A 26145-nucleotide genomic window follows, 5' to 3' on the forward strand; every position below is an offset into this window, starting at 1 on the left:
AGAGAAGCAATGGGAGATGTTGCACTTGGTGGTGATGTGAACTTGCCCACGGTAGCAAAAGCAGTACTGGATTTTGGTGCTGATGGAGAAATAATGTGGGCACCATACCATGCCTTCTATCTTCAGTACCCAGCACAAAGAGAGTAACTGTATTGGTGCAAACCAAACATATATACCTGCTCAAAATCTCCGGTCTCAAGTCCGTGTGGAATTTACACAGAAACCAGCATTTGGAAAACCCAAAAAAATCTTCACACCAATAGAGCATCAACTTTTAGAAAATGTATGTGTAATTTTAAAATGTAAGCCTAACCATGCTACCAAGTTCCTCCGTAATACAAAGGATAGATTGCTGTCATCCAATTCAATAAAGAACTGGCTAAATGAGAGTGTTATTTCCTATGGAAAGCCTACACAAGGGACTACACCATTGTAGTCACTTTTAGTAGAACCACAAATTTAGCAGATTACAGTGCCAGCAGATGAGAGCCTGAGAGTGGGGAGATGGACTTGGTATTCTTGAAGTGTGGAGTTGTTTAGACAAAAAGACCCAATACCCATAAAAACCGAGCAGTTTCACAGGGTGAACTTTTCTGCTAATTGGCCATTTTAGTGAGCTTTCCAGACATTTTGAATTCCTATTGGGGCTAGCAGATTGCATTGCTACCTTCTGTGCCCATTTAAGAGTAGTTCAGGCCAGCCTGCAATGAAGGGGGGCAGACTCAGGAGAAAGAAAATGACAGATCTTGAAATAATACTCAAGCCGGTAAGACTTTGTGGATTGCCAAAATTACATGGTGCCCAGGAGCACTCAATGTAGTCCCAAAGAAGCTCCTTTCTACAGTAAATTCAAAGGCTATCACATCAATCAGGAGAAGAATATGATTACAGTGTTCTAAGTTAGAGAAAGAGACAGCTGTTGTAATTAACTGAGACTGTGGTTTAGTGTTATTGACTTTTTGGAAAAGAAAGAATATTTCCAAGCTAAACTCAAAAATGATAACCATGGAACTTATATTCAACATTAACATCTATGAAAGGCAGCGAGACACACAAATTCCTTGATCCACAGTCATTTGTGGATGGGTACTTTTGAATCTAATTAAAAAAACAATGAAACAATACAAAACACCCCAACAATCTCAATGCAGGTATTTAAGAAAGCAATTCCACTTGAGCAATAAGAACTATATAATGTATGTTTTTAGATACCACAGTCAATTAAAGCCTTCTATGAACAGACTAGGAAGCCTAAACTTTAGTGTTCCTGAAGGACAGATGTGTTTTTCAACTTATGTTAGAACTCTGAAAATAAAGTGAATATTCTCACAATACTTTTCCTGGTGGTAAATCATTTCCATTATGTCACAGACATCTGGAACAACATCTCACCTGTGCTGATGGACTACCTGAAGGGTGGCTTTAGGCCACCTTTACATTCCTTGTTTGTGCAGCCAACTCAGCTCAATTTAGAGCAATCCTTACAGTATAGGGGACAGCTGGTTGGCTTTAAGTTGCATCCTGCTGCAATTGCTCCAAGGAGTTTCCAGCAGCCATAAATTGCTGTAGCAGACCAGACTCTGGATATATCTCATTTTCCTCAGCAAACTCCTAACATACTACTCTCTTAGGGCTTGCTATGCCAGCCCTATGCCACATGAGGATTCCCCTTAATCTAACAGAACCCCTAGATTTGTTAGAAAGATGCTTGGGTGAGGAATAGGAGGTAAGGAGCTGATCCATGGTTATTACAGAAAAAAATTAATACGTATTTGCCATTTAACTGGATAGGTTATACTACCAGCTTACCTTCAGAGAACCTATTTTACAAAACTATATATAATGCAGGTACAATGTTATTATTTGTATTACTGTTTTATCTAAGCGTGTATAAGAAATGTTGTTTGGAACTACATTTTACATTTGAAAAAAAGTAGATGATAGAATGGCCATATTTTAAGGAACCATGCAGGGAACAGAAGGAAAGTTTGAATATTTATCCTGTCTCCTAATTGGTTTAAGTTTTGTGTTACATTTTCTGATACTGCACTACAGCAATGGGTGCAAAGTAGAGGATTTCTCTCTTCTCAACAATTTAAGAAAATTTAAAACAGCAGCTATGAATAGGTAAAACAAGAATTGCTGTGCCTCTGTAAGATCTCTTTTTTAATATTTTGTAATATAAACTTACTAATAGGTTACATGAAACCGTAGATCTTAATTCAACCTCTATTAGACTTTGACTACAGTAAAAAGCTCTGTTTGGTATAGGTCGAACATCCCTTGTCTAGCACCCTCAGGACCTGAGTGGTCCCAAACCATGAAGTTTGCCGGACAAGGAGAGGTCAGGGCACCCTATCTAGCTGTAGGCGCTGCTGCCAGCTGGAGCTGCGCTCCTTGCTACCCTCCAACTGCCTCCAGCCCCCCACTGTGCCAGCCCTGACGGGGGCTGTGCCCCTCCAGCATGCCAGCCCCAAACAGGGGCTGGACTGGCTGCCTCCAGCCCTGACTGGAATTGTGCCCCCTCCTACCCCTAGTTCACCAGCACTGACAGAGACTGTTTCCTCCACTGAGACAGCCCCAGGCGCAGCTTCATTCCTCACCTCACCAGCCTCCGGGGCTGCGCTCCTGGCCACTGGTCCTGCTGCCTTTAGGAACCTGCTGAAGAAAGGGAGGTGGAATACGCTCCTCACTGTCAGCCCTGACCAGGGCTATGCTTCCCACCGTGCCAGCCCTGCTGAAGATTCACTCCCCACCACCAGTCCAGCCCAGGCTGCACTTCTGAACCTGGCCAGCTGGAGCTGTCTTGTTTAGTGATATCCCTGGTCCTGCCGGACCACAGATGTTGCCAGACCAGAGAATCCTGGATTTTAGAGTTTTAACCTATATTAGTTATTCTACTGAAATGGAAGTAAAGAAGACTTGAAATTAAACGTCTCATCAAACGTAGATACAATGAAGCTCATAAGATTTTAGGTCTATATTAGAGGAGAAAATTGTCTTAAACCAAGACTAGGAATAAGGAATTTACATTCTGTTCCTATCTATGCCAGAGTTTGTGAGAAACACAGAGCAAGTCAATCAGTTTCTTTGTATAATATTAAATATGTCTATCAGAAATTCTGGAAGGCTTCATTAGAAAATTCTCTTAAGTTTTATAGGTAGAAGGCATTATATAAGTGCAAAATATTGCTACATTGTTTTCCAGAGCCACAAATCCTTTTATATCACTGAAACAAAGTGAAACCCAGAATAATTTTTTGAGTACTCAAGTGCGTACCTTAATTCTTTTTATGGAAACAGTACATTTTTTTTCCATTTCTGATCTGTGACATTTTGGTTTTTATCATCTGTCATTTCCTTCTTAATAATATTGCAATTTTAGTTTCTGGTATTTCTAATTTTAGTTCAATTTTTTCTGCAGCCACCTCTTGTAATGTTTTTTAATAAAAATGATTGTGTTCAGATATAACTATAACTCCTGTTCCCGAGAGCTGAACAAGCATGACAAAACTCACAGAGATGGAATCTGCAATTTTAATTCCCTGCTGGGAGTCTGCCAGTCAGGGAACACAGACCAGCAAGTACAGGTCTTAATTACATGAATCCAGAGGCTGCTGCCAATGCTTCTCCATTGAGAAGCATTTGCTTTCTACTGTTCTTCTTGATGAGCAGATCATTCAAACATAATTTATTACTACTGCATATTATAAGTAATTAAAATGAAGAAACATTTTAACTCAAGGGAATTTTAATAGGTTACTTGCAAAATATTATTGCAGGCAACAACTTGTACATAATTTTAGTTCCAAATCTAAAAAAAAAAAAATCAGCATTATAAAAATGTCAAATTAATGCCTTACAGGCTTTGCTGGCAGAATTCAGTTCTAAATTCTAGAATGTGGGAAATCTGAATTTATTTCTCTCTTTTTTTATTTTTCTATTTTTTTAGAAAACAATTTACAAGTGAAATATTACTACAAAACTTTTTATAAGGAATTTTTGCAAAACATTTACATTTTTACCATCTATTTCTCTGTTTCAAAATCATTATGTAGATTTAATACCCTATGCTGCACATCAATTTATGCAGGATGACAATTCAGTGACATGCATTAAAAAACACCACAAGGCATTAAAATGAAGACTTAAATACAAATATTGTTGCAATAAAACAGTTATAAAATTGAAAAATAGGACCTAAACATCATGCTTACCTAAGTTTGACAAATTAACTTTTTCTCCTAAATTACACACTTTTATTACTGCTCTCGTGAAAGAGTGTGATAAATAATGACTTAACACCAATTTCTAATGTAATCAGCAACACATACACAAAACTAACCAAAGAAAGTATATTGTAAGAAAAAAATCTATTCTAACACTGAAGTTCTACCATGATAAATACACTTTGCACTGATAATTACAATAAAGCAAAATTTCATAACAGTGGCAAAAGGAATGAACAGTGAAATGCCATTAAACAAGATACTACTGCACATCTGTGCCCTATTACTTACAACAGCTATATCCCACTGAGTCAAATAAAGGACATTGAAATTTACGATCCTTCTAAGACAGAAAAGTGGACTCAGAATGGTATGCAGAACAGACTGTCAAAATGTTTCTAATTCCAGCAATAAAATGTGCACCTGCTAACATAAGTTAATGTACTTTAGATGCTATGAAGCTAACCAGATTTAGATTTTGATACATTTGTAAAAGGGACTCATTATAGATTAAAAATGACTTCAGTTTCTTATCCGCATACATAAGTATGAATGAAAAAATATGAAATAGATGGGCAGAATGCTCATACCTTCAGTTTACAAAAACTGTTAACATCTAAGAAACATGATTATAACATTAGGAAAGTTTTTCTTTGCATAAAGAAATTTATAGCACTGATTGTGAAGCATAATGATAAAACATGTATTTGATGTTTCAGTTCCTATATAACAAAATTAACAATTAGAACTACCTAATGTTCATTTGTATTAAATGTAATAATCTAATTGATTCTGATGTTTTAAATCCAAATACATCAGTTGAGAGTACTTTAAATAAAATATACAAAAGAATGTACAAAATTCAACTAAAATTTAAAGACTTTGTTACAAGTCTACAAAAGCTTTAAGAAACTTGAAATTTATAACCACAGTGTAAAATTGTTTTTCCTTTAAACTCTAAGCTTTTAATGTAAACTGAAAGTATAAAAGACCTTCAGCTTTATATTTCGCTACAAAGGGCTGGCCTAAAGTGTACACAGTGTAAACAATGATTGGTATTTCTTTCTTCAAAAATACATGAAACATCACAAGATTGATATGAGAAGTAAGTTTTCTGAGGGAATGTACAAGATATTTGTTATGTGTCTCATACAAACATTTTCCAAATAAACTGTTCATCTTTAATCTGAAGGCAAAAGAATGATCTTTCTTGCACACCCCTTTATATAACAAAAATATTTTGATATAAAAATTTTAAAAATAATGAGATACCAAATGGCTAAATTTGTAAAACATTCCATTTACGCCTATGGGAAATAATTCAAAATCCTGAGTGAAATATTTGGCCATCTTTCCTCTGTATGCACACTAGGGGTTTTCTGTATAAAATGCTCAGCTGTTTTATTTCTCCAACAATTATGTTCTATTAAGTTAATAGAAATTGGAAATATAATAAAATCTTTTTAATCAATTGTCATATGATAAAAAGATATCTGTGTTCTATTTTCCCCCTCCCCCAGTTTCTCTTGTGACTAGAAGTACAAAATTATTTATTCAAAAAATGGGTGGTGGATATTCCTTACCAGCCTATACACTCACAAATGGAATACAATATGATGATTATGAGGGAGAGAAAGAAAAATGTATTAATTTACAATTACCTTTTTTGTTATTAATATGTCATAATTTGTCCTTTTCTTTGGCTGCTTAGTCAAAATATAAAGAATTCTTCACCTTAACTGTAATATAATAACTTATATTTACAGGACAGAACTGTAGAATGAGTTACAAATTTCATTAAACAATTCAGTTGTCCAACTATTTTCCAAGTATTCTCATAAAATGTGAATATTCAGAACTATGAATTTTGTGACTAATTAACAAATGGATTCCTGATGTCTTTAAAATGTAATGAACTGGAATATCAAAACTTAAAACACATAAGTTGCCATATTTTATTATCCTATATAAAGATATTAATTCTGTAAAATCTTATGTTAATATATTTCTGTAGTTAATTTTTTCTAATGTTTGCATTAAATCTAAATATCTCTTAACTCTCCAAAGAAAGAGAGAAATCTGAGTTCACTGATTGTCATTTATACACACTACTATAATGTAGTGGTCAAAATTATCTGAGCCGCACCTCAGATCTGCTTTGCAGCATGAATATTCAACCGCTATCTGAATAATTTCTAATCTTGAGAAAAGACGGCCAAAATCAATTTACATACTCTACGGAATTGAGCAAAGAAATAATTATCACTCAATTCTTATGCATTTTTGCTGTGCCTTATAGGAAAAGAAATTTCCGTGAAAATATTACAGATTCAGATTATAAACAAAGTACCTCCAAAGGACAACAATCCTAATCAAGATCCACCCTGTCATATTGATATTGTCTGATTTTACAAACATAGTAACACACAAATGCTAAAAGAGAGGGAACTTTTTCTTTTAAAACAATTATATAATATAGAGCCACATAACTAAAAAAGTACAGTATGGAACCAGTACTCCCCCAACTCTTTATCCAGTATGTCAATTTGCGCTGTTTGTATTTTTGAAAATTTGTCTTGTTGCACCAGTGTACACTTCTCATGCTGACCCTCCATCTGGGAATACTTACAGAAGTCAAGACAGAAAACATGATTTCCTGCTCTGTAATCCACTTTTACCAGCCCACTTCCATATCATGAAAGGTATGTAAACTTAAGTGCAGCACTAGGTGTCTGTATAAATGATCCTTTCAGAATTCTTCCATGTTTGTTGAAACATTAGGGGTTGCTGGGTTTGAATCTTGAGAAATTGCTGCAACTGTGACAATTCTCGGAGAGCCAAGAACCTCAGTAACTGAAGAGTCCAGTTCTCCTGAAGTAACAATAGCAAGGGCTGTTCCACCACCTTTCTTGTTCTGATGAGTTTTGACATGTTTGGAGAGATGGTCGCTCCGCATAAACCTTTTAGAACATTCTGGGCACTCAAATCTTTTTTCACCTAATTTAAAACAAAAAAAAATGTCAGTGAAAGAAATATTTATCGAATAAACTACTCTTCCCTTTTAAAATGCTTTCAACAGTTTTACTTGCAGCTTATACTTCCTCTGTTGTGATTTTTCAGTGCAGGGTCTGAATTTTAGTTTCGTGGTAAGAATTCTCTTTCATAAACCTGGAGCCTAGCCATGACTAGAAAAGAGAACATGACTAAAATACTGGATAAGAACTGCTGAGAAGGGATACAGGTAGCTTCCATACTCTAAGGATCTATCCCCTGAGAATCAAGGGCAGCCATCCCTCTGAAGAGATTCCAGAGTTTCTTTGGAGTGCGAAATGGCCCCTTAGGATTCAGCTGGACTGCAGATCTCCTCTGCATGAGGTCTTCTGACACAGATTGTTGGTGAAGTAAGGGATGATGCATTTACTAGCCCAAAAGACCAGATACATGCTAGGTGACATGATAACTAGCATCTAAAATGTTTGTTAAATGGATGAGCCTATGTCTTGCCAACTTAAGCACCTAAGAAAACTTAACAATCCTCTCCTGTGAAGGGTAGACGAGAACCTGAGACATGTTTAAAGACTTTTTCTAGTTGGATCAAATTCAAAAAGGAGACTAATTCTTCTTGAGGTTAAAAACAATTCCATGTGATTAAATAACTCCCCTGACTACCAAACAACAATATAGGACTAAAAGCTAGTTTACACAGAGGGTTTGAATCTGCAATGAATTAACGTGCAATATGCAAGCCACATAACAGCATGCATATAGGACAGCAGCAGTATTCCCTCTAACATTTTCATTTGCATGCACCATGGAAGTCAGCTAAATTCTGTGTCCTAGAGTGAAACTAAAATAAATCCCCATGATTCTGCTCTCTCCATCCCCTGCTTCCTCTCTTTCTAGGAGCACAACCACCATTTTTAAATTGCTGATAGCCAGCACTGACCCAACAATGATCTGCATGATCCACTATGCTTGGGCTTCATCTACTGCATTATCAAGACAATGATGGGGCAGCAGCAGAGGAAGGAAGATGAGGAAGACAAAGATGAGGACTATACCAAGCAACTGCTTTTATAGCCTCCATTCCTGAAGCAACTTCACTCAGTGCAATGCCACTTGTGGGCTTGGGAAAATCAGTGTCAATTAGGGGGAAGGATCAATTTGTAGACCTGAGATAAGTAAACGTGATGAAAGAACTTCAGGATTGTGAAGGTGACCTTTTCTGAGAAAAGTACTGAACTAGGCCGAGAGCTGCAGTGCAGCATACCAACATGCAGTGTACTACACCAATCAAGAAGGTCAACACTACCATCTAGAAGCAGCCCACCCCTGAATGCTACCAATCCATAGCCAATCACTTCTGCATAAAGAGACTGATTGTTGGATCCATTGTCATGCAGGTGTGCTCACAAAATTATTGATGATTTTGCACATATAGGACTCCCAAACTGTACTGGGGTAATCAAAGATCTATGTGCCTATCATTTCTCTCCCACACAAAGATCAGAGTTTATAATCACTTGGGGTAATTCTCCATGATTAAGGCTAAGATTTAGTCACAGGTATTTTTTAGTAAAAGTCATGACAATAAAAAAAATTCACTGTCAGTGACCAATCCATGACTTTTACTATAAATACATCTGATTAAACTTTAGCTGATCCTAGGGCACTGCTACTCTAGGAGATCTGATTGCCTCTGGACCTGATGCTCAGACTGCCTCCTGGGTAGCTGTAGCCAGACATGAACCCCATCGTTTCCCCCCCCAGAGAACAAGAGAAAGGCAGTCAGCCTTTGATGCCCTGGGAACGCAGGTGTGCTGCCTGTCCCTGACTCTACCATAAACAGAAATGAGACAGTAAATGGGCTAGCTGACGACTGGGAGGCCTCCCGTTGCCCTGATGGCTAGTATCAGTAATTGACATGCCTGCACTGTCCCAGGAGAGGAATCTTCGCCCATCACATACCAGAGGTGCCCATTGTCTGCATTTTCCCAGGTGTGAATTATGCTTTGCACCCTTCGTGGGAAACTTGGTGTTCAAAGCCATTTTTCCTAAATTGGCCACTTGAGACCAGGAAGAAGCCTACGTTACCCAGGGGCTATAAAGAGGGGTTTAGTAGCCCACCCCATTTGAGCTCCAATCACCTACACCTGCTGGCAGGTATTGATTGTCTCCCGAGGTCTGTGGGACGCCCAACCTCGCCCTACTTCTTCCCGAGGGATTGAGAGAAAGACGCTGGCCATGCCAAGTCTGGAACGCAGGGGTGAGAATTGTACCTGCAATGTGTTTCTTTATGTGTACACTTTAATTGTTACTCTGTTATAAGTTTAGTTACTTTATTATAGTTTCTTAAGTCAAACTGCTTCATTTCTATTGTAAACTGCCTTTGGCAAGGTGATTTAGCTATAAACTTTGGAAATAAGTGGGGTGCCCTCATTCACTTATAAATATATATATATTGAACCAAGTTTCTTTTATTCTCTTTTCTTTCTTTCTCCTACAAATAAGCCAGTGCATGTCAAGCTTCTGACTTGAACCCGTGCTGCTGTACCCGAACCGAACACAAACAAAAGAACTTCAGCCGGTCATAAGGGACAGGTATAGGAAGAGCTTGGGCATTTTGGATTGTGTCACTCCCAGGTGACAAATCCGTTGGGGCATCTCTCAGTCTTCCCTAGACTGCCCGCTGCGAAGGGATCCTGTATCCTAGCAGCTAAAATCTGAGATGTAATAAGCTCTTCCTATAAACTCGGGGCGTCTGTTAGCCTGTTGGCTGCCCTCTGCGACGGGACCCCGGTCCTAGCAGTAAAGTCACAGACGTTAAACTCTTTTTCGGGGCGCCCTCCAGCCTCCTAGGCTGCCCACTGCGACAAGATCTTGCATCTCAGCAGTTGAAGACTTGGGTGTAACACACACGCACACACTGCCCTGACCATCGGCTGACAGAAGCCCATGAGACCACCGTCTGACTGTCTGGTTCTGGGACTGTTCTATCCAGCCCTGGAGTCAGTCACACTGGCTGCTGCAGAATACACAACGTTTATGGAAATTCAAATGATTTCTGCAACCTCCATTACAAATTTGCAGTCTCATCCATGGTGCTCCAAAGTCTGGTTGACGACCAAGGCAGGTTTATAAACATAAAAATATGGTGAATTGCATGTTGTTTTGTATGCACCAATTCCAGTATCGTACCGCTTCGGCGCATAGGGAGCGTGATCTTGCTCCTCCCTGTCTGTTTATATAATACATTGCCGCTACGTTGTCTGTCAACACCCTGACTTTTTTGTCTCTCAGACTGGAGAGGAAGTGTTTGTATGCTAGAAAAATCGCTCGCAACTCTAGCTGGTTGATGTGAAGGCATCTCTCGGTGTGAGACCATCGTTCCTGGATGTGCTCTTTGCCCATGTGAGCACCCCATCCAATGAGTGAAGCATCTGACGTTAATTGAACCGTCTTTGAAAAGACTCTTGGAGCCTAAGCCAGCCCAAACGGAAGGACGCATTACTGAAAGTGCTCGTTGCTTATAACAAATCGCAGAAATCATCTGTGTGCAGGGTGTATGGCCACATGAAAGTAGGCATCCTGGAGGTCGAGGGCCACGAACCAGTCGTCGGTGTCGAGAGAAGGAATAATTGTAGTCAGAGTCACCATTTTGAATCGCTGCTTCTGCAGATAACGGTTTAACCCTCATATATCGAGTATGGGTCTCCAACCCCATTTTCTTTTGAGTTAGGAAGTACCTCAAATAAACCCTTTTCCCCTGAAGCAGTCTGGGACCCTTTCTATTGCTCCGATTTCTAACAGGCGATAGGCCTCCTGTTGTAAGAGGGCCTTGTGAGAAGGGTCCCTGAAAAGGGATGGGGCGCTTGGGGTGGTGGGGGGAAGGGATGTGAATGGGATGGTGAGTCCAGATTTTATCACTTCCAAAACCCATCTGGCCGATGATATGGCAACCCATTGATGGTAGTAGGGTTGCAGCCGATGTTTGAAAATGGGATTGGTGTCTCTGACTAGAACAGGAATGTTCATGCTGTTGTACTGAATTTGTCCTTCTAAGAGCCCTCACATTCATTGCTTTGTTCACTATTGCTTGTTACTCTCCTGCGTTTGGAAACCACATAAGGATCAGCACTTGAAAAAGAACTTATTCCTACAAGTTGCAAACAACTATCTTCGGATGTTCAAGAGCTAGGGCGTGCCTACCAGGACTTGCAGCTTCAGCCCTGTGGCAGGAGCCTCTGCCCCACAAGATGCAGCTTCTGGGACTAGGGGCTTCAGCCCTATTCCCGCTAAAACCCCACAGCAGGTACCTCCCATGGGGCTGAAGCCCTAAGACCTCCCTTCGGGCAGGATAATAAGCCCTAGCCTCACAACCCCACTGCAGAGCAGAAGCCCTGATCTCCCCCAAACAGTCTGGTAGGCAGACACTAGAGGACGTGTGGAGGGCTCTGCAAGTTGCATTTTAACTATAAAATAGCGGCAGTTTGGCCACCACTGACTTTTAGAGTATATGCATCCTACATCTTGGAGTAAACCCCCTGGCCCAACTCCACAGAGTCATGCTAAAAGAGTTGTGCTACTGCACTAAAAATAGCTGTGTAGACACTGCTTTCATGGCCACAGAGCACAGGCTCCAGTTTGAGCTGCACCATTTACACAGCTATTTTTAGTAGGCTATCGGAATGCACAACTATGGGGAAATCACACTTCAGGAATGAAAGTTATTTGTAACTCAAATATTCTTAACTCTGAATGAAATGTTAGGGTTATTCTTTCAAAAGTTTGACTTAATACAGATGTGAAACTATTATACAGAAGAAAAAATTTGCTTTTAACTATATTAATTTAAATTGAACAAGCACAGAAAGTTCCTTTACCATGTCAAATCTTTTTATTTAAAAACTTTCCTTTTTTGGTAATTTACATTTAACTCTCTACAGTATTAAACAGCATTTGCTTTAATTTTGTCTCTGCTGTCTGACTGTATATTAAGGAGTGTGGTTGATCAATCAATTCGTAACTATGAAGTTCTACTGTATCTGGGCTGAGAGACTTGCTTTCAGACATAGTATAGGCATATTCTCATGGGACACATGGATAGAAGGAAGGAACTGTTTAACTATCACCTCAATTAAAATAAATCTTCTTAGTTGTTTGTTCTTTATCTGGCACTGGTCAGTCTCCTGGTTTTGGTCCCACCAGGACATATGATTGGTAATATCCACAAAAACATCTTTAATCCACAAGAGCTTGCTCCCCAGATAATGATGAGATGTAGAGTCTCAGCATAGCTCTAAGCAGCTGCTAGGGAAATGTTATAAGTCTTCCACATTGCAGTAATGCCGATGTATCAAATCCAGGAGCAAATGGACAAATTCTGGCCAGAGTTTTTAAATGCAGGATGGACATCCAATCAGCTTTATCTCAGAGCAATAGAAGGCACACAAGTAAAAAGAAAAGTCAGTAATGGATGCCCACACACAGTGTGGAATACCAGTTGGATGACTATTACAGTAGTGCACAGCAGCACTGTGTGTACATGAACAATGCACCACAATACACACTGAAAGATAACAGAATTTTCAGAGTTACTGCACTTTAATAAACTGTGCTGTGTGCACATAGGCATTTTCAAAACAAAACAACTCAAGCTACTATAGATTAAATCTCTGTGTAGAAAAGCCCCAGGGCTCTGTCTTGATTAGGAAAATTGGTCAGGTTTAGGTCAGGCTTTCACCCAATGCATGCTAGTTAACCATGCCCTAACTAATCTTTTTTTTACTGCAGAAGCAGGGAAACAGCTTGAAACTTGATGTAATTATCAAATTCTAGCCTAGTCTACAACAGTAGTCTGATACAGAGGAAAATTAATACTTATAAACTATAACATTTAAAAAAAATTTGGAACAGGCTGGATGATTTCAATTGTAATACATGCAGTATATTAGATGGTCTACATAACTGCTTTAATTAAAGTCACTTCACTGATGGCCACCATCATTAAAGGAATACTCTTTAGAATACTGCATAAACAGTTGACTAACCTGTATGGGTTCTTCTGTGTCTTTGCAGCTCATCACTCCGTGTAAATCTTTTGCCACAAAACATCCAGTTGCATACAAATGGTCTTTCTCCAGTATGCCAACGAAGGTGTGCCCGGAGATGAGATGTTTTCCCATAAACTTTTCCACATCCTTCAATATGGCAGATATGCTGCTTCTTTTTTCCTGGCTCACTGCTACCTCTGAAAGGATAAAAAGGTAAGCAGTTAGGTCATTTTGTTTTAAAATGATCAGCTCTTTTAATAAAAATATAAATTGTAAAATTAAGTTGATTATAATAGTCTTTTGAATAGAAAATCTAGAGGCATGATTTCCTATTTATAGAATTAGAAACATGACAGTAATGCAAGGAAAAAAGCCCCCAAAATAAGGCCCCACAAGATGCCTAAAGTTTAACTGACAGACTGACATTACCTTCCTTCTCCTTCTCTACAATTAGGACAGGAGCAGGCAACTCTTCTTAACCTCTTGCCAGGTTGTACATCCTGGTCAGAAGCTTGCTGGGCCTGTAACTGCACTTGCGTGATCTGATCAGGACTAACAGCACCAATTGCTGCATTAGCAATTCCTCCTACTGCTACTGTTACAGGAGCTATTGTGGCCTGCTGTACTTTCACTCCTCCATCCTGTCCTTGCTGCTGGCCTGTAAAATAAGAAAGTTTTTTTAAGTTTTAGCGTTCACCTCAGAAAGGTCACAATACAGTATTTTATATGCCTTATATTCAAGAGAATATCCATTGTCTCAGGTGGATGAAAACTGCATAAAAATATTAAACACAGGAAGTTTACTAGTGTGCTTTTGTATATAGCAAGCAAACATTATACCCTTTAGTAAACAATGATTAATGTAATTTATTATAAAAAAAGAGTACAGTGAAGCAAAATGTGTACTCTCAACAGGAAATAACTAGTTTTACAAGCATATTTTAAATGAAGAGATATATCAGAAAATATGAAACAAAGCACTACACAGAATTCATTTTCTACTATTGATGCTTTTCCCTAGAAGAACCCTGGAAACCATTTTCCTATTTAAATCACACATTTATTTTTAAAGTTATTTTATGAAATTAACCTACTATTTTTGCAAGCAACTGAGCCACAAACTTCATTTCTATATAACAACGCAGTATCTTGATGCATTTCATTTGGATATCTTCAGAACAAATTTATATTAAAAAAAAATGCTGCAAAGTCAACTGTATATAAAAGGTAGGAAATGCCAGAAGTAAGATTGGCCATGCAACATTAAATCTTCCCCAAAGTATGGCTGGATTTAAATTATCTTTAATTACATGCTCAGATAGTATTTATTCTGATGGCATTATGAAATTATGGTACTTCCTAATTTTTGAGTGATTGACTTTACATCTTAAGCAATATATTTCAATGACTTTACTTAATTTAATTACCAATGTTTTTTAAAATGAAAACTGAAAAAATATGCATCTGTAATTACTGTCTTCCTCCTTCCACCACCACCCAGAAATAGTCAGCATAGTTTGAATTTGAGATCTTAAGATCCATAGTGCAAACTTCCTTTATTAAAGGTAAAGGAATAATTGGAAACACCACCATATGCCAGAAAGCTACACCAATAAATGCTAGGAAATAGTAAAAAATTCAGAATCAGGGTTCCAGGATTTTGTTCCTGACTCTTCTCTAAAAGTATTAGAATAGCAGTTACAGATAGTATTGCCAGTCACTTAGACTTGGCATGTTCAAAGTGAAAGTCACTGGGGCTTAGTGGATGAGATATTCACCATTAACAAACAAGAGATTCTAGTCCCAGCTCTGCCAGAAGCTACCTTACAAAGTCTCCATGACAAGAATGAGAAGGTTTAGCTTTCTCCTAAGTTTTCTCATATCATTATTAAGGATGATAAATTGCGAGTAATTGATTAATCAAATGGTCAATGCATTTTGCATCGACTATTTGATTAGTTGATAGGATGCCTCCACTTTAAAGGCGAAAGTGTCATGAGGAGCCCAGAGTTGGGCTTCTTGCAGCATTGCAAAGTGAAAACGCCATGTGGAGCCCAGGATTAGTTGAGGACTCCCCTGCTGACCCTGGGCTCTCTGCGGTGCTGCCACTTTGAAGTATCCCCTCTTCTCCCCCGCCCCTGTTGCTGCCTCTTTCTGCTAGAGACAGCAAAGGGGGAAGGGAGGGAGGTGAAAGGGGAAAGTGACTAGTCAACAAGCCTGTCATCTGGGAGTTAAGAGGGAACATGTCATCTTCTGGATTTTTAATTCTGCGCTCAGAGCAGCAATATGAACATTACAACCCCAGGGGAGCAGAATGAGAGGTTTTGCACGCTGCCCCCACCCCCAGCAAAATCTTGCAGTTCCCACTGGCCCATGAAAGTATGTGGACTTTCAGAAAGCCTCTGACAAGGTCCCACACCTAAAGATCTTAGAAGTTAAGTAGCCATGAGGTAAGAAGAAAAGTCTTCAATTATTTCTGGGGAAATTCTGTGCCACTGAACAATGCAGAATTTTGCAGAAATTAACATTGAAAATATTTTAAAAACTGGAATAGTTCAGCTTTAGAAAAGAGACCTGAAAAAGCAGGAAAGCTTGTTTTTCTTTTCCAGATTATGAACAAACGGGAAAATGAAGGTGAAGACAACCAGGTTAGCTGCAGACACTAATATTTTAAGTTTCTCATGTTGACCTGGCTGACACAGTCAATTTAATTTTTGTTTTTTTAATACTTCATTAAAATATTTTAGTAAAAAACAATTTTAACAAAAACCTGATTTAAAAAACTTGAAAGTTTAACTAAATGCAAATGCTTTTTTTGTTAAAATATTATGTTTGCTTTTGAAGAAAAAAATCCAGAATACATAACATTGTTGATTTAGGTAAATAAAACATTTTAATACTTTACTTTCAACTTATATTTAACTATTTTCACACTAATAACTTCAATTTCCCATGCTCTCAATATTTAGGCTCAAAACATAACTTCACCTTATTTTTTGTTAACTTAAACTATCCTATAGGCTACATCCCACAGAAGCCGTAACACATATTTTGGCACAAGTTAAAGAGTATGCAATATAAGACAATATACTGCACTCTTCTCTAGCCCTGAACTAGTGACAAATAGGGCTAGATAGGTATTACAAGTGGCCGAGGAAAATTCTCCAGAGCAGGAACTCTGTTAGACTTATGCATTCCCTAGGGAAAGGCATGGGTTGTGGCAGAATGGGGAGTAGTATAATGCCAAGTGAATATGGGTTGCTGCACAGCAAACCAATAGGCAACTCCAGGGATGCTACTAAGCTAGAGTAGCCACTGATGTTGCTCCATTTTACCCTTGGCTTGTAAAGCCACTTCTGTCCCATAGCTCTTGGGAGGCATACCACTGAATATGCCCTTATAGATAAACGAGGGAGCCAACCTATAGCTATTGTGAATAATAGTTTTGAATTTAAAATTAACAATAACGGCGTCCTGTTTATAAGATATCAACTTTTAAAATCTCTTTGACAAAGGTGCAGAAAGGTTTTCTATTTGTGTTTATATTCCTCACCAGCAAAAGGTAAAACATTCAAATGTGCCTAAAAGGCTTCAGGAACTTAAAGTTAGTTAATAGCTTTTGAATTCTAAAATTTTAGAATTCGAAATCTTCAGAGCAACAACAGCTTTAAAATGTTTCAGGCAGAAATTAGATTTTTAATTTGACTGCTTTTTTGTTTAATTAAAAAGTGACATTTCATATTTGATATAGCAGGTACTGAACTGTAGTAAAAAAGCCCCTGAGAACAAGATATCACACAGTTTAAAACTCGAAGAACACAATATAATAAATGCAGTTCCTAGTGCTCAGTGGTTCATCACAATTTGTTGCTATTCTTGGAACATAAGGTTGTAGTACACAGCATATTAGAGGTTTAGTTAGCAAGTCAAAAAAAAAAGATAGTGCCCCCCCTCCCCCGCCTTCTTTTAAATGGCTACCCTGATTTTACCAATAAGACCTAGAGCAGATGAACATCATAATATATGTTGTTGAATGTAGAGCAAAGTACTTCGGAAACCTTCTTATTCTGCATATTACTCCAATAATTCAGAGAAACTATCAACACGAGTTTGTTAATTTCTCTTCAGGCAAGAGACAACATAGATCAGCTTTTTAAAATAATCATGCAGATGTAGTAGAAGAACTTTTTAAATGGAAGTAATAAAAATTCTGATATTAAAAGTGTGAGTTTGGTTAATACGCCACTTATCACTATATTCTGTGTTTAGAAGGTTCCCCTGTGACTGAGTGGCAAAATCTAGTATCTTGTTTTATACAAACAAGATACAAGTTTATTTGCTTTGCTATCTGAGAGACAGTGGGGATTGTGTTTACTGTTTGCTTTCGTATGTTGCATATAATTCCTGCTGTCCAGTGCTGTTCTGTTGTAACCCTGTGGGTAAATCTACACTAGAATTTGGTCAGAAAAACAGCCATTTTTCTGACAAAACTTGCGGAATGTCCACACTGCAGTTGCGTTCTTTCGAAAGTAAATCAAAAGAACAGAGGGGTTCTTCCGACACAGGTAATCCTCTTTCTACAAGGAAGAAGCCTTTTTCTGAAAGACCTCTTTCGGAAAAAGGCATGTGTAGATGGAGAGGAGGGTTGGTTTTTTTCCCCAAAAGAAGGGGCCTCCAGGAAATAACACAGGTGCCCTGATGGCCACTGCATACAAAGTAATCAGGACTCTATAGTTCCTGTCTCCTGGCCCCTCTTAAAGCTGCAAGCACCCCGGACAAGCCTAGTGGAAGCTGGCGTCAGAGCAGCAACTCACTGCGTGGTTCTTTCTCCCTGCCACAGGCCTTGCCAGCCATGTCTCAGCCTCAAGCCCCTGCAATCTCCCTGGCCCTCGCAGGGAACAGCCCCGGGGTACCAGGATCCAGTCCAGACCGGAGATCCTGTGCTTCCTCGAGCTGTGGGGCAAGGCGGAGACCTTGCAGGATCTCCAGTCCAAGCAGCAAAACATGGACATTTATGGCCAGATGGCCGACTCCCTGGTGGAGCACAGACACTGACCCCACACCTGCCCCTACTTCGACAAGCTGCACCAGATCCTAAGGGGTGGGGAAACATCTTCCCCAACTGTCCTCATGGACTCCGGCCTGGAGACCCCTGTCATCACCCAGCCGGAGGTCTCCGCAGAGCAGGAGCAGGAGGGCCAGGGCCGGCCGCAGGCAGAGACAGACACCATGACTCTTTCTGGAGCCAGTGCCAGTGAGCCATGATGACTCCCAGGCCTCCTCGGACACCTGGGAAGGATCTTCAAGTGAATGGTCTCACTTTGTCACACACACAGGGCGGGAGATGCAGACGCACAAGGGGTGGGGGGCAAGTGTCACTTGGGCTAGACATCATGTTGCAGTCTGTGCACATGCAACCACATGCAGTGTTAGTGTGCGGCACATGGACACAGCCAGCAGGCAGCCCCGAGCACAGCTTAGATCCTGCTGCCAGGCTCAGAGGAGGCCACACATGTCCTGCCAAGGGGGGGTCGGGGAGTCGCAATGGCTGGAAGCAGGCTAGCCAGAAGGGCACAGGCATGACCCCACACAGACCGAGACGTGCCGCACACAGCACACGGGCATGCCTGCACATGCAAAGCAGCAGTGGGTGAGATAGATCAGAGGTTTGAGCATTGGCCTGCTAATCCCAGGGTTGAGAGCTCAATCCTTGAGGGAGCGACCTAGGGCAAATCTGTCAGGGATGGTACTTGGTCCTGCTGTGAGGGCAGGGGAGCTGGACTTGATGACCTTTCAAGGTCCCTTCCAGCTCTATGAGAAGGTATATTTCTATTTATATATATATAAGGGCAGCAAATCCAACCACAGTCAGGTCCAGGTCTCACAGGCGGATGACCCTGCGCAACAGGATGGAGTTGATGGCTCTCACCACCTGCAGAAGGAGAGATAGATAAACACATAAAACAGGAGAGGGGGTACCTGAGCCCTTGGGAGATTCCTGCCCCCCCCCCAGGAGCCACCATCTATGAGGCTGCTTCACCAGCAGTAGCAGTAGGGCTGTGTGAGGGCGGGACAGCACAACCCCCTGGGGACAGGGCTTCCTACCACCCCCACTTTATGCCCCACAGCCCACAAATCCCCTTTCCTGAGGGTCCCCTTATCAGGACTCCCCCCACTCCCCACAGGGACTGCAGCCTGAGAGTGCCTTACCTCCATGAGGCGGGCGGGCCTCGATGGACTTCCCCACGCCAAACTGGTAGCTGTAGCTGTGGGAGGTGGTGAGCTTCCAGAGGGCTATTGTGACTATCTTCTCCGGGGGGATGACAGGCCGCAGGTGAGTGTCATGTCTCTGGAGGGCAAGGGCAAGCCAGACACACAGCTCCAAAAAGGTGGCCTTCCACATGTGGAAGTTTTGGAGCCACTGCTGGCTGTCCTACCAGTCTGAACAGGTGTCGAGCCTCAAAAACTCCTCGCCTCTTCATAGGGGGTTGGGGTTGCAGCTGCCAGAATGTAGCTCCTGCACCCAAAAAGAGGACCCCTAGAATGAGCTTGGGGTCCAGCTCAAGAAGGACCAGGAAGGCAGGACCAGGAAGGCAGCTGGCACAAAGTGTTGCAAAAATTGGGGCCATTGCCTACCCAGGGCTGCTCCGGCTCCATAGCACTAAGAGAAAAGCTGTGGCATCCAAAAATGAAAGGGCAACCACAGCAGGCACTGCGAGAGCTTTGCTGTCCCTCAAAGAGGTAGCAAGCACACAGCAGAAGCAAAGAAATGGCTGTTCAGGGGGTTCCATTTAAGCACATGTCTCTGCAAGGCTTTGGCACCAGCACTCGGAAGCAACTGGTGACCTAAAGCCCTGGCTGAAGTGGTTCCGGGTGGCCTTTTATGTGAGAGCGGAACTCTCAGTCTGGATACTCTCTTTCAAAAAAGTGCATCTTTTTTTGATGCACTTTTGTGTGTGGATGCTCTTTCAGAAGAAGTTTTTTCGGAAGATCTCTTCCGAAAAAAGCTTCTTCCAAAAGAAGCTTGCAATCTAGACGTAGCCTATGCGTGTGCCTCAGTTTCCCTGGGCACAACACTGGTACCTGGCTGGGGAATGGAATGTTGGGTGTGGCTCTCACTGAGGGCAGGAGCACATTAGAGCAGGCTGTCTTGTAACCTGAGCCAGGGGGAAGGGGGGCCACCCAGGGACACCTTGCCCAGGAATCCAGACAAAGTAGAAGGCGGGGCTGCCGGCACCAGTTGCCGCAGGCGGGTGTGTGTGTGTGTGAGATCTCAGTGGATGGAGGATACAGGGAGGGGGCCCAAGGGCACTGGCTCTGGACTCCCCTTTCCCCAAGTTGGACTGTACTGACTGGTCCTCGTTCCTGTGTCAACAAGTCTGTGCTACACTGCGTGCCTGTCAGCAAATAAACCTTCTCTTCTACTTGCTGGTTGAGAGTCACATCTCGCTGGGGTTGGGGGTGCAGGGCCCCATGACCCCCCACACTCTGTGACACCATCTACTTCAGCATTTACACTAAGAAAGATGTGACCTGCATTGCTTTCCAATTGTTTTGTTTTATTTTATTGTGGCAGGGACAGAGTTAACCTATTATTACCTGCAGCATTCCTTTTGGGAAAAAATTTAATTATCCAAATATTCGGCATAGCACAAAATAAAAAGATTATAAATAGTCTCTAATCACCAGCAAGAATAGCAATTCTTGAGGATCTATTTTTAGTGAGTCTCTCCTTGCAGAAGTAGTTATGCCGGTTTTCCCCTTATCTTCTCTCCTTATACTGAAACCAAGATTTAATGTATTTTGCAATTCATGTAGATGTACCACAGCAAGTTTAGGGGTTATATTAATGTTGCACAAACATGAATTCCTATAAACATCTTTCAAGTTCTTCCCAACTCTTGCTCACGTGCACAGAATTGTCTGTCACAAACATATATATGGTTGTGCCAATTTTCTTCCACATCTTGATCTGAGGAAGTGGGTCTGGCCCACGAAAGCTCATCACCTAATAAACCATCTTGTTAGTCTTTAAAGTGCTACATAGTTCTGTCTTTTGTTTCACTCTATGCAAAGAACCTGTGTTTGCAATATTGCTTCTGAAAATGCATTAAAATTAATACCTAGCGTAGGGATGTTAGCGAGTAGTCAGCTACCTGACAAGCATTAATGGCAGCAGGGGAGAGAAAGGGACAGGAGCTATTGCTGGCAGGAGCAGGCTTAAAAGCTAGTTCCCCCAGCACTCTCAGCGGTGCTGCAGGGGCAGTGGGAAGAGGGAGGATAAGGGAGGCTGCTGCAAACAGGGACTGGGGCTGGAGCAGCCACTGCCCATGACCAGCCCTGGCCACTGTGAAGAGAGGGTGCTTTGGTACCAGCCCTGTTCATGGTGGACAGGGCTGGCCACCACAAACAGGGGCTGATGGACTCAGCATGAGTTGGGATGCTGCACCTCTGCATTTTAAAATGTAGTACAAGCCCAACATTTAAAATGCAGAGTTGCAGTGTGGGTGGCTCCCAGAGCTGGCATAAGCCAGGATTGCTCAGTCCCGACTCAAGAAGGTTCATGGAGCTTCTGCCGATCTGGCTCTGCATTGTGGCTCTTATCAACTAATTGTGTAGTTGACGCAAATTGCATCGACTACACGATTAGCCCGATAACTGCAATTTAATATCTTTAATCTAGACACAGATGCCAATGCAATAGTTTGAGAGGTCATCTAGCTTAATATTTTGCTGAGTGAAGGGTATATTAACGAGAGACTTATTTTGGGCAGGGATGTTAGATATCATGTAATTGAATAGTTGTGTAACCCCGTAAAATCTTACCTGTTACATGGCTATTTAATAGTCCCCAGAAGTCACGCTGTTGTCTCCATATCCGAGGCAGCAGCATAAAGTAGCAGATAGGAGCTAGTCTGCAAGGGGAGCCAGTTTAAAAACCAGATCCCCATGCAGATCAGCAGCCTACCACCCTGCCCTGCTGCTTCTGATACAGAGGCAGCAGTGCAGGGTGACAGCAGCCTGCTTGCCGGGGGTCCATGCTCCCCATGCACAGAGGCTGCTCCGCAGAAGCAGCCCCTGTCCTTGGGGAGGGGGAGTCTGTCTCTGATAGACGCAGTAGCATGGCAGGAAGGGGGCAGGCAGATCCAGTGATCATGGAGAGCCAGCTTTTAAGACTGCTCCACACACGCACTGGCTCCTGCTTCCCCCCTCCCCTTGCTGCCTTTATCAGATAAGTCAATAATTTATCAGTTGATAAGTTTAACCAATACACTCAGGTGTCTCAGTTAATCATATAGTTGTCTACACAGTGACATCCCTAATTTTGGGCACCAATTACTTTATGAAATATGAAAAAAAACTACATCCAGCTGCCAAGTTATTGCATGAACATGGCCATCAAAAACTTTTGAAAAATATTCCTGAACCATTCAGACATCTGTATGACAGAGTCTACATTTGCCTTCATGTAGAAATGCTAATGTATTGTTAAATGTTAGATAACTGGGTTATCTAACATATTTAACAGTACATTAGCATTTGTAAATACTTCCAACCTTAAAAACAGCTATTTTCTTGTTAGTGTGTTTTTCTACCTAACAACTATTTCACATTACTTTTCCTCCAATAGGGCAGGTTGCCGTTCAGAAATTTCATCACATATAGAAGGAGAGCTTAAACTTTATTGAAATGTAGGTAATTTTTTTTTTTTTTTGATCAACTAGATTCTTTCATGTAATGGAAAACAAAATGCAGAACATTCTGCTTTAATACTGTAGAAATGAATATTTGGCAGAAATATTTCTTATTTTAGAATCAGGGTTGTTTGTTTTTTTTAAACCATTATTGCTTTAAAGCAGAGGTGGGGGAACTTACGGCCCGGAGGGCTAGGGGTTCCCAATGCAGGGCAGGGAGTCAGCAATGGTGCTCCAGCCTTGTGGTCCCTTCATGAGCATTGCAGGCCAGATTTGGGTAAGCCAGGGCTGGATCTGAACCACAGGTTCTGACTGGTGGGAGGAGCAAGAAGCTTCTTGCACTACCATTCTATTTACCCCTTCCTGCATCTGGAGAAATGGTGGCACAACAAAGCTATGCCTAGAGGCTTATCCCTTGCTACTCCAACTGGGTGCAATTGTGGCCAATGGGAGCAGCAGCAAGCAGTGTTTGAGAGTAGTGCCTGAGTGTGGCATGTCTACACTACAGAGTATTTTTGGAAAAACAGCCATTTAAAAAAAATTCAATTGCACCCACACTGCAATCGCATTCTTTTGAAAGAAAATCAGAACAGAGGGGTTTTTACAGCATTGGTAGTCCTCTTTCTACGAGGAAGAAGCCCTTTTCCGAAAGTTCTTTTGGGAAAAAGCATGTCCGGACAGGGAAAAGGGAGTTCTTTTGCAAGAAGAGGAAAGAGCAGAGGGGCCCTGGTGGCCACTCCGTCCGTAGTAATCACAGTTTAATTGCGAGATAGCATCCACAGCGAACGGACACTATCTTTCAAAAAAGTAGATCGCTTTTTCAATAGGCTTCGGTAGTATGGATGAGCTCTTCCGGAAGAACTCTTCTGAAAAAGCTTCTTCAAAAAGAAGCCTGCAGTCTAGACATAGCCAGAGTCATGCGCATTCAGGTAAGCATCTCACAATTGCACGGACTTTGCACCCATGCCCTCCTCCTCCCCTCCTACCTAGGACTCCCACACTGAGCCTGCTGCTGCTACACCCTACCTCTGACTTTTAGCTTTCATTTTAAATATATGAAGTTGCTCCTCTTCTTGGCTGTGTAGTCTGAAAACATGAAGTATATCCTAAATGCTCGGAAACAAGTACATAAATAAAGAAAACTTAAAAAAGTCTCCTGAGTTTTGGGACTTGACTCATGAGTTTTGAACCATTAGTACTGGCAATACAATTTTTATCATAAGCTCCTGTTACTCTCAGTTGTTTGGTTTGCATGCTTAGTCTGAACTGTAGACTATACCAGATTACTTGGCTCCAGTCAAGGCCATGCTGGGTTGTCATCTTTACCTTTGCAGGATCAAATCAGTTGGCTTATGTCTACATTACAGGCTTTTCTTTGAAGTACTTGGGGGTGGGGGGGAAAAAAAAAGTGATGGAAAGTTTGAAATTCATATTTTTCCTAGAACCAGTGGTTGTTTTTCCACAACATTTCGCCTAGAACCAGTGGTTGTTTTTCCACAACATTTCGAAAAGAAGTGGCTCATTTAACTTCTATTAAATCCATAACCATGAAAATTAGGTCTGCCAATTATTGCAGCTACCTCAAATGATTAATACAAAACAAATCAGTTTTAACTGCATTGTTAAACAATAATAGAATACCAATTTAAATTTATTATAAATATTTCTGCATGGTTTCTGCATCTTCAAATCTATTTCAATTACAATACAGAATAAAGTGTACATTGCTGAAATTAATTTTATTACAAACGTGTCTTAAAGAAAATAGTATTTTTCAGAACACCTCAATACTGTAGTGCAAACTCTATTGTGAAAAATCAACTTTACAAATAACTGCATTCAAAAATAAAAATGTTAAACTTTACAGCTTGAGTCCTACTTTTTGTTCCACCAACTGATAAGACAAACAAGTTTGTTTACAAAAGATAATGCTGCTTGTTTACAAATGTCACCTAAAAGGGAGAGCAAGCGCTTGCAAGGCACTGTTGTAAACAGCATTGCCAAGATGTTTACGTGCCAGATATGCTTAACATTTTGTGCCTCTTCATGCTTTGACCACCACTTCATAGGGCGTGTTTCCTTGATGATGATGAGTTCTTTTTGATAATGACCTAAAGCAGCAAGGACCGACACATTCATTTTCAAATGGGTGATCGAAGACGATACCAGTCTATGAATGAAATGTATTAATACTTGCATGAAACGCTCTTTACATTAACGTTATATTTAAATATTTTTTAAAAATAGATTACATCCTAGTTAGCAGCCCTATTAAAGTATCCTAGTCTCTGGCTTGACAGACCACTACCAAAATGTGCAATAATTTCCAAACTATACCTGAAGACCTATTATTTCTATTCCTAGGAACTATAGTAATCTTAGTTATTGAAGAGAATCCGACTGTGCTAGGCGTCATACAAATCCAGAACAAAAAGATAATCCCCATCCCAAGGAGTTTACAAACATTACTTAAAATTCCTTTAATCTCTATAACAGTGGTCTCCAACCTTTTTACACCCAAGATCACTTTTTAAGTCTCAGAACAGGCCAAGATCTACCACCCTGCCCCTTCCTTGAAGCCCCACCTCTTCCTTGAAGCCCCGCCCTCTCTATTCCCCTGTCCATCACTTGCTATCCCCAGCCCTTATACACGCTGTTAAACGGTTTATTTTTAAATTATGCAATATATAAAATTAAAATCACATGTTTATAGTTATGAAATAAATGGTCTGTTTTTAATTCATGCTATTTAAATGTCAAATGAAGCATTTACATTTATACATTTTGTTCTCTGCTATTTTGTAAATCTAAAATCAAGTATTGATAATTATATATTTTTTCTTCCAATAACAGTCTCAGTGTGACACCTGTGACTGAACAGTATCTGCCAGTGTCTTGAAGTCTGGGTTGTAGTCTGAGATTGCTAGTCGTATACAGTCCATCAGATGGGCATCTGTGATCCTGTGCTCAGCCTGGGAAGCTTGCTCCAGCACAGCTGGAGCTAGACGCAGCCTCCCTGGGCTGAGCGCAGGGCAGCCTCGCTGGAGGGAAGAGAAGTAGCTGCCCGGCCAGCTGGCCATGGCGCTCAGCCAGGGTGCACCAAGCTCCACCTGGGCAGGCGCCGAGGAGAAGCCGCCGATCAGCTGGAGCGTGGGGCAGCTTCTTTCA

General features: G+C 40.9%; 1 protein-coding gene and 1 long non-coding RNA gene across 7 annotated transcripts in view; one reads left to right on the top strand and one right to left on the bottom strand.

Moving 5' to 3' along the window:
* The window catches only part of LOC142827321 (uncharacterized), a 29016-nt gene extending 10658 nt beyond the window's left edge, over nucleotides 1–18358 (top strand). For both annotated transcript variants that reach the window (XR_012902002.2, XR_012902001.2), the window contains exons 2-3: nucleotides 13308–13495; nucleotides 18123–18358. This is a non-coding gene — a long non-coding RNA (uncharacterized LOC142827321). The remainder of the gene's footprint in view (nucleotides 1–13307; nucleotides 13496–18122) is intronic.
* Nucleotides 3924–26145, bottom strand: part of SP4 (Sp4 transcription factor) — a 38736-nt gene continuing 16514 nt past the window's right edge. For 4 of the 5 annotated variants that reach the window (XM_006138347.5, XM_006138346.5, XM_006138344.5 and 1 more), the window contains exons 4-6: nucleotides 13712–13940; nucleotides 13280–13479; nucleotides 3924–7226 (exon numbers count right to left, since the gene is read on the bottom strand). In XM_006138347.5, the coding sequence (XP_006138409.3) occupies nucleotides 6979–7226; nucleotides 13280–13479; nucleotides 13712–13940 (677 nt within the window). In that variant the 3' untranslated portion in view covers nucleotides 3924–6978. Of the gene's footprint in view, nucleotides 7227–13279; nucleotides 13480–13711; nucleotides 13941–24596; nucleotides 25089–26145 lie in introns of those variants that run through there. The other variant, XM_075922232.2, reaches the window with a different exon arrangement.

The sequence above is a fragment of the Pelodiscus sinensis genome, chromosome 2, assembly GCF_052426305.1.
Source record: "Pelodiscus sinensis isolate ZL-2025 chromosome 2, ASM5242630v1, whole genome shotgun sequence".
NCBI lineage: Eukaryota > Metazoa > Chordata > Testudines > Trionychidae > Pelodiscus > Pelodiscus sinensis.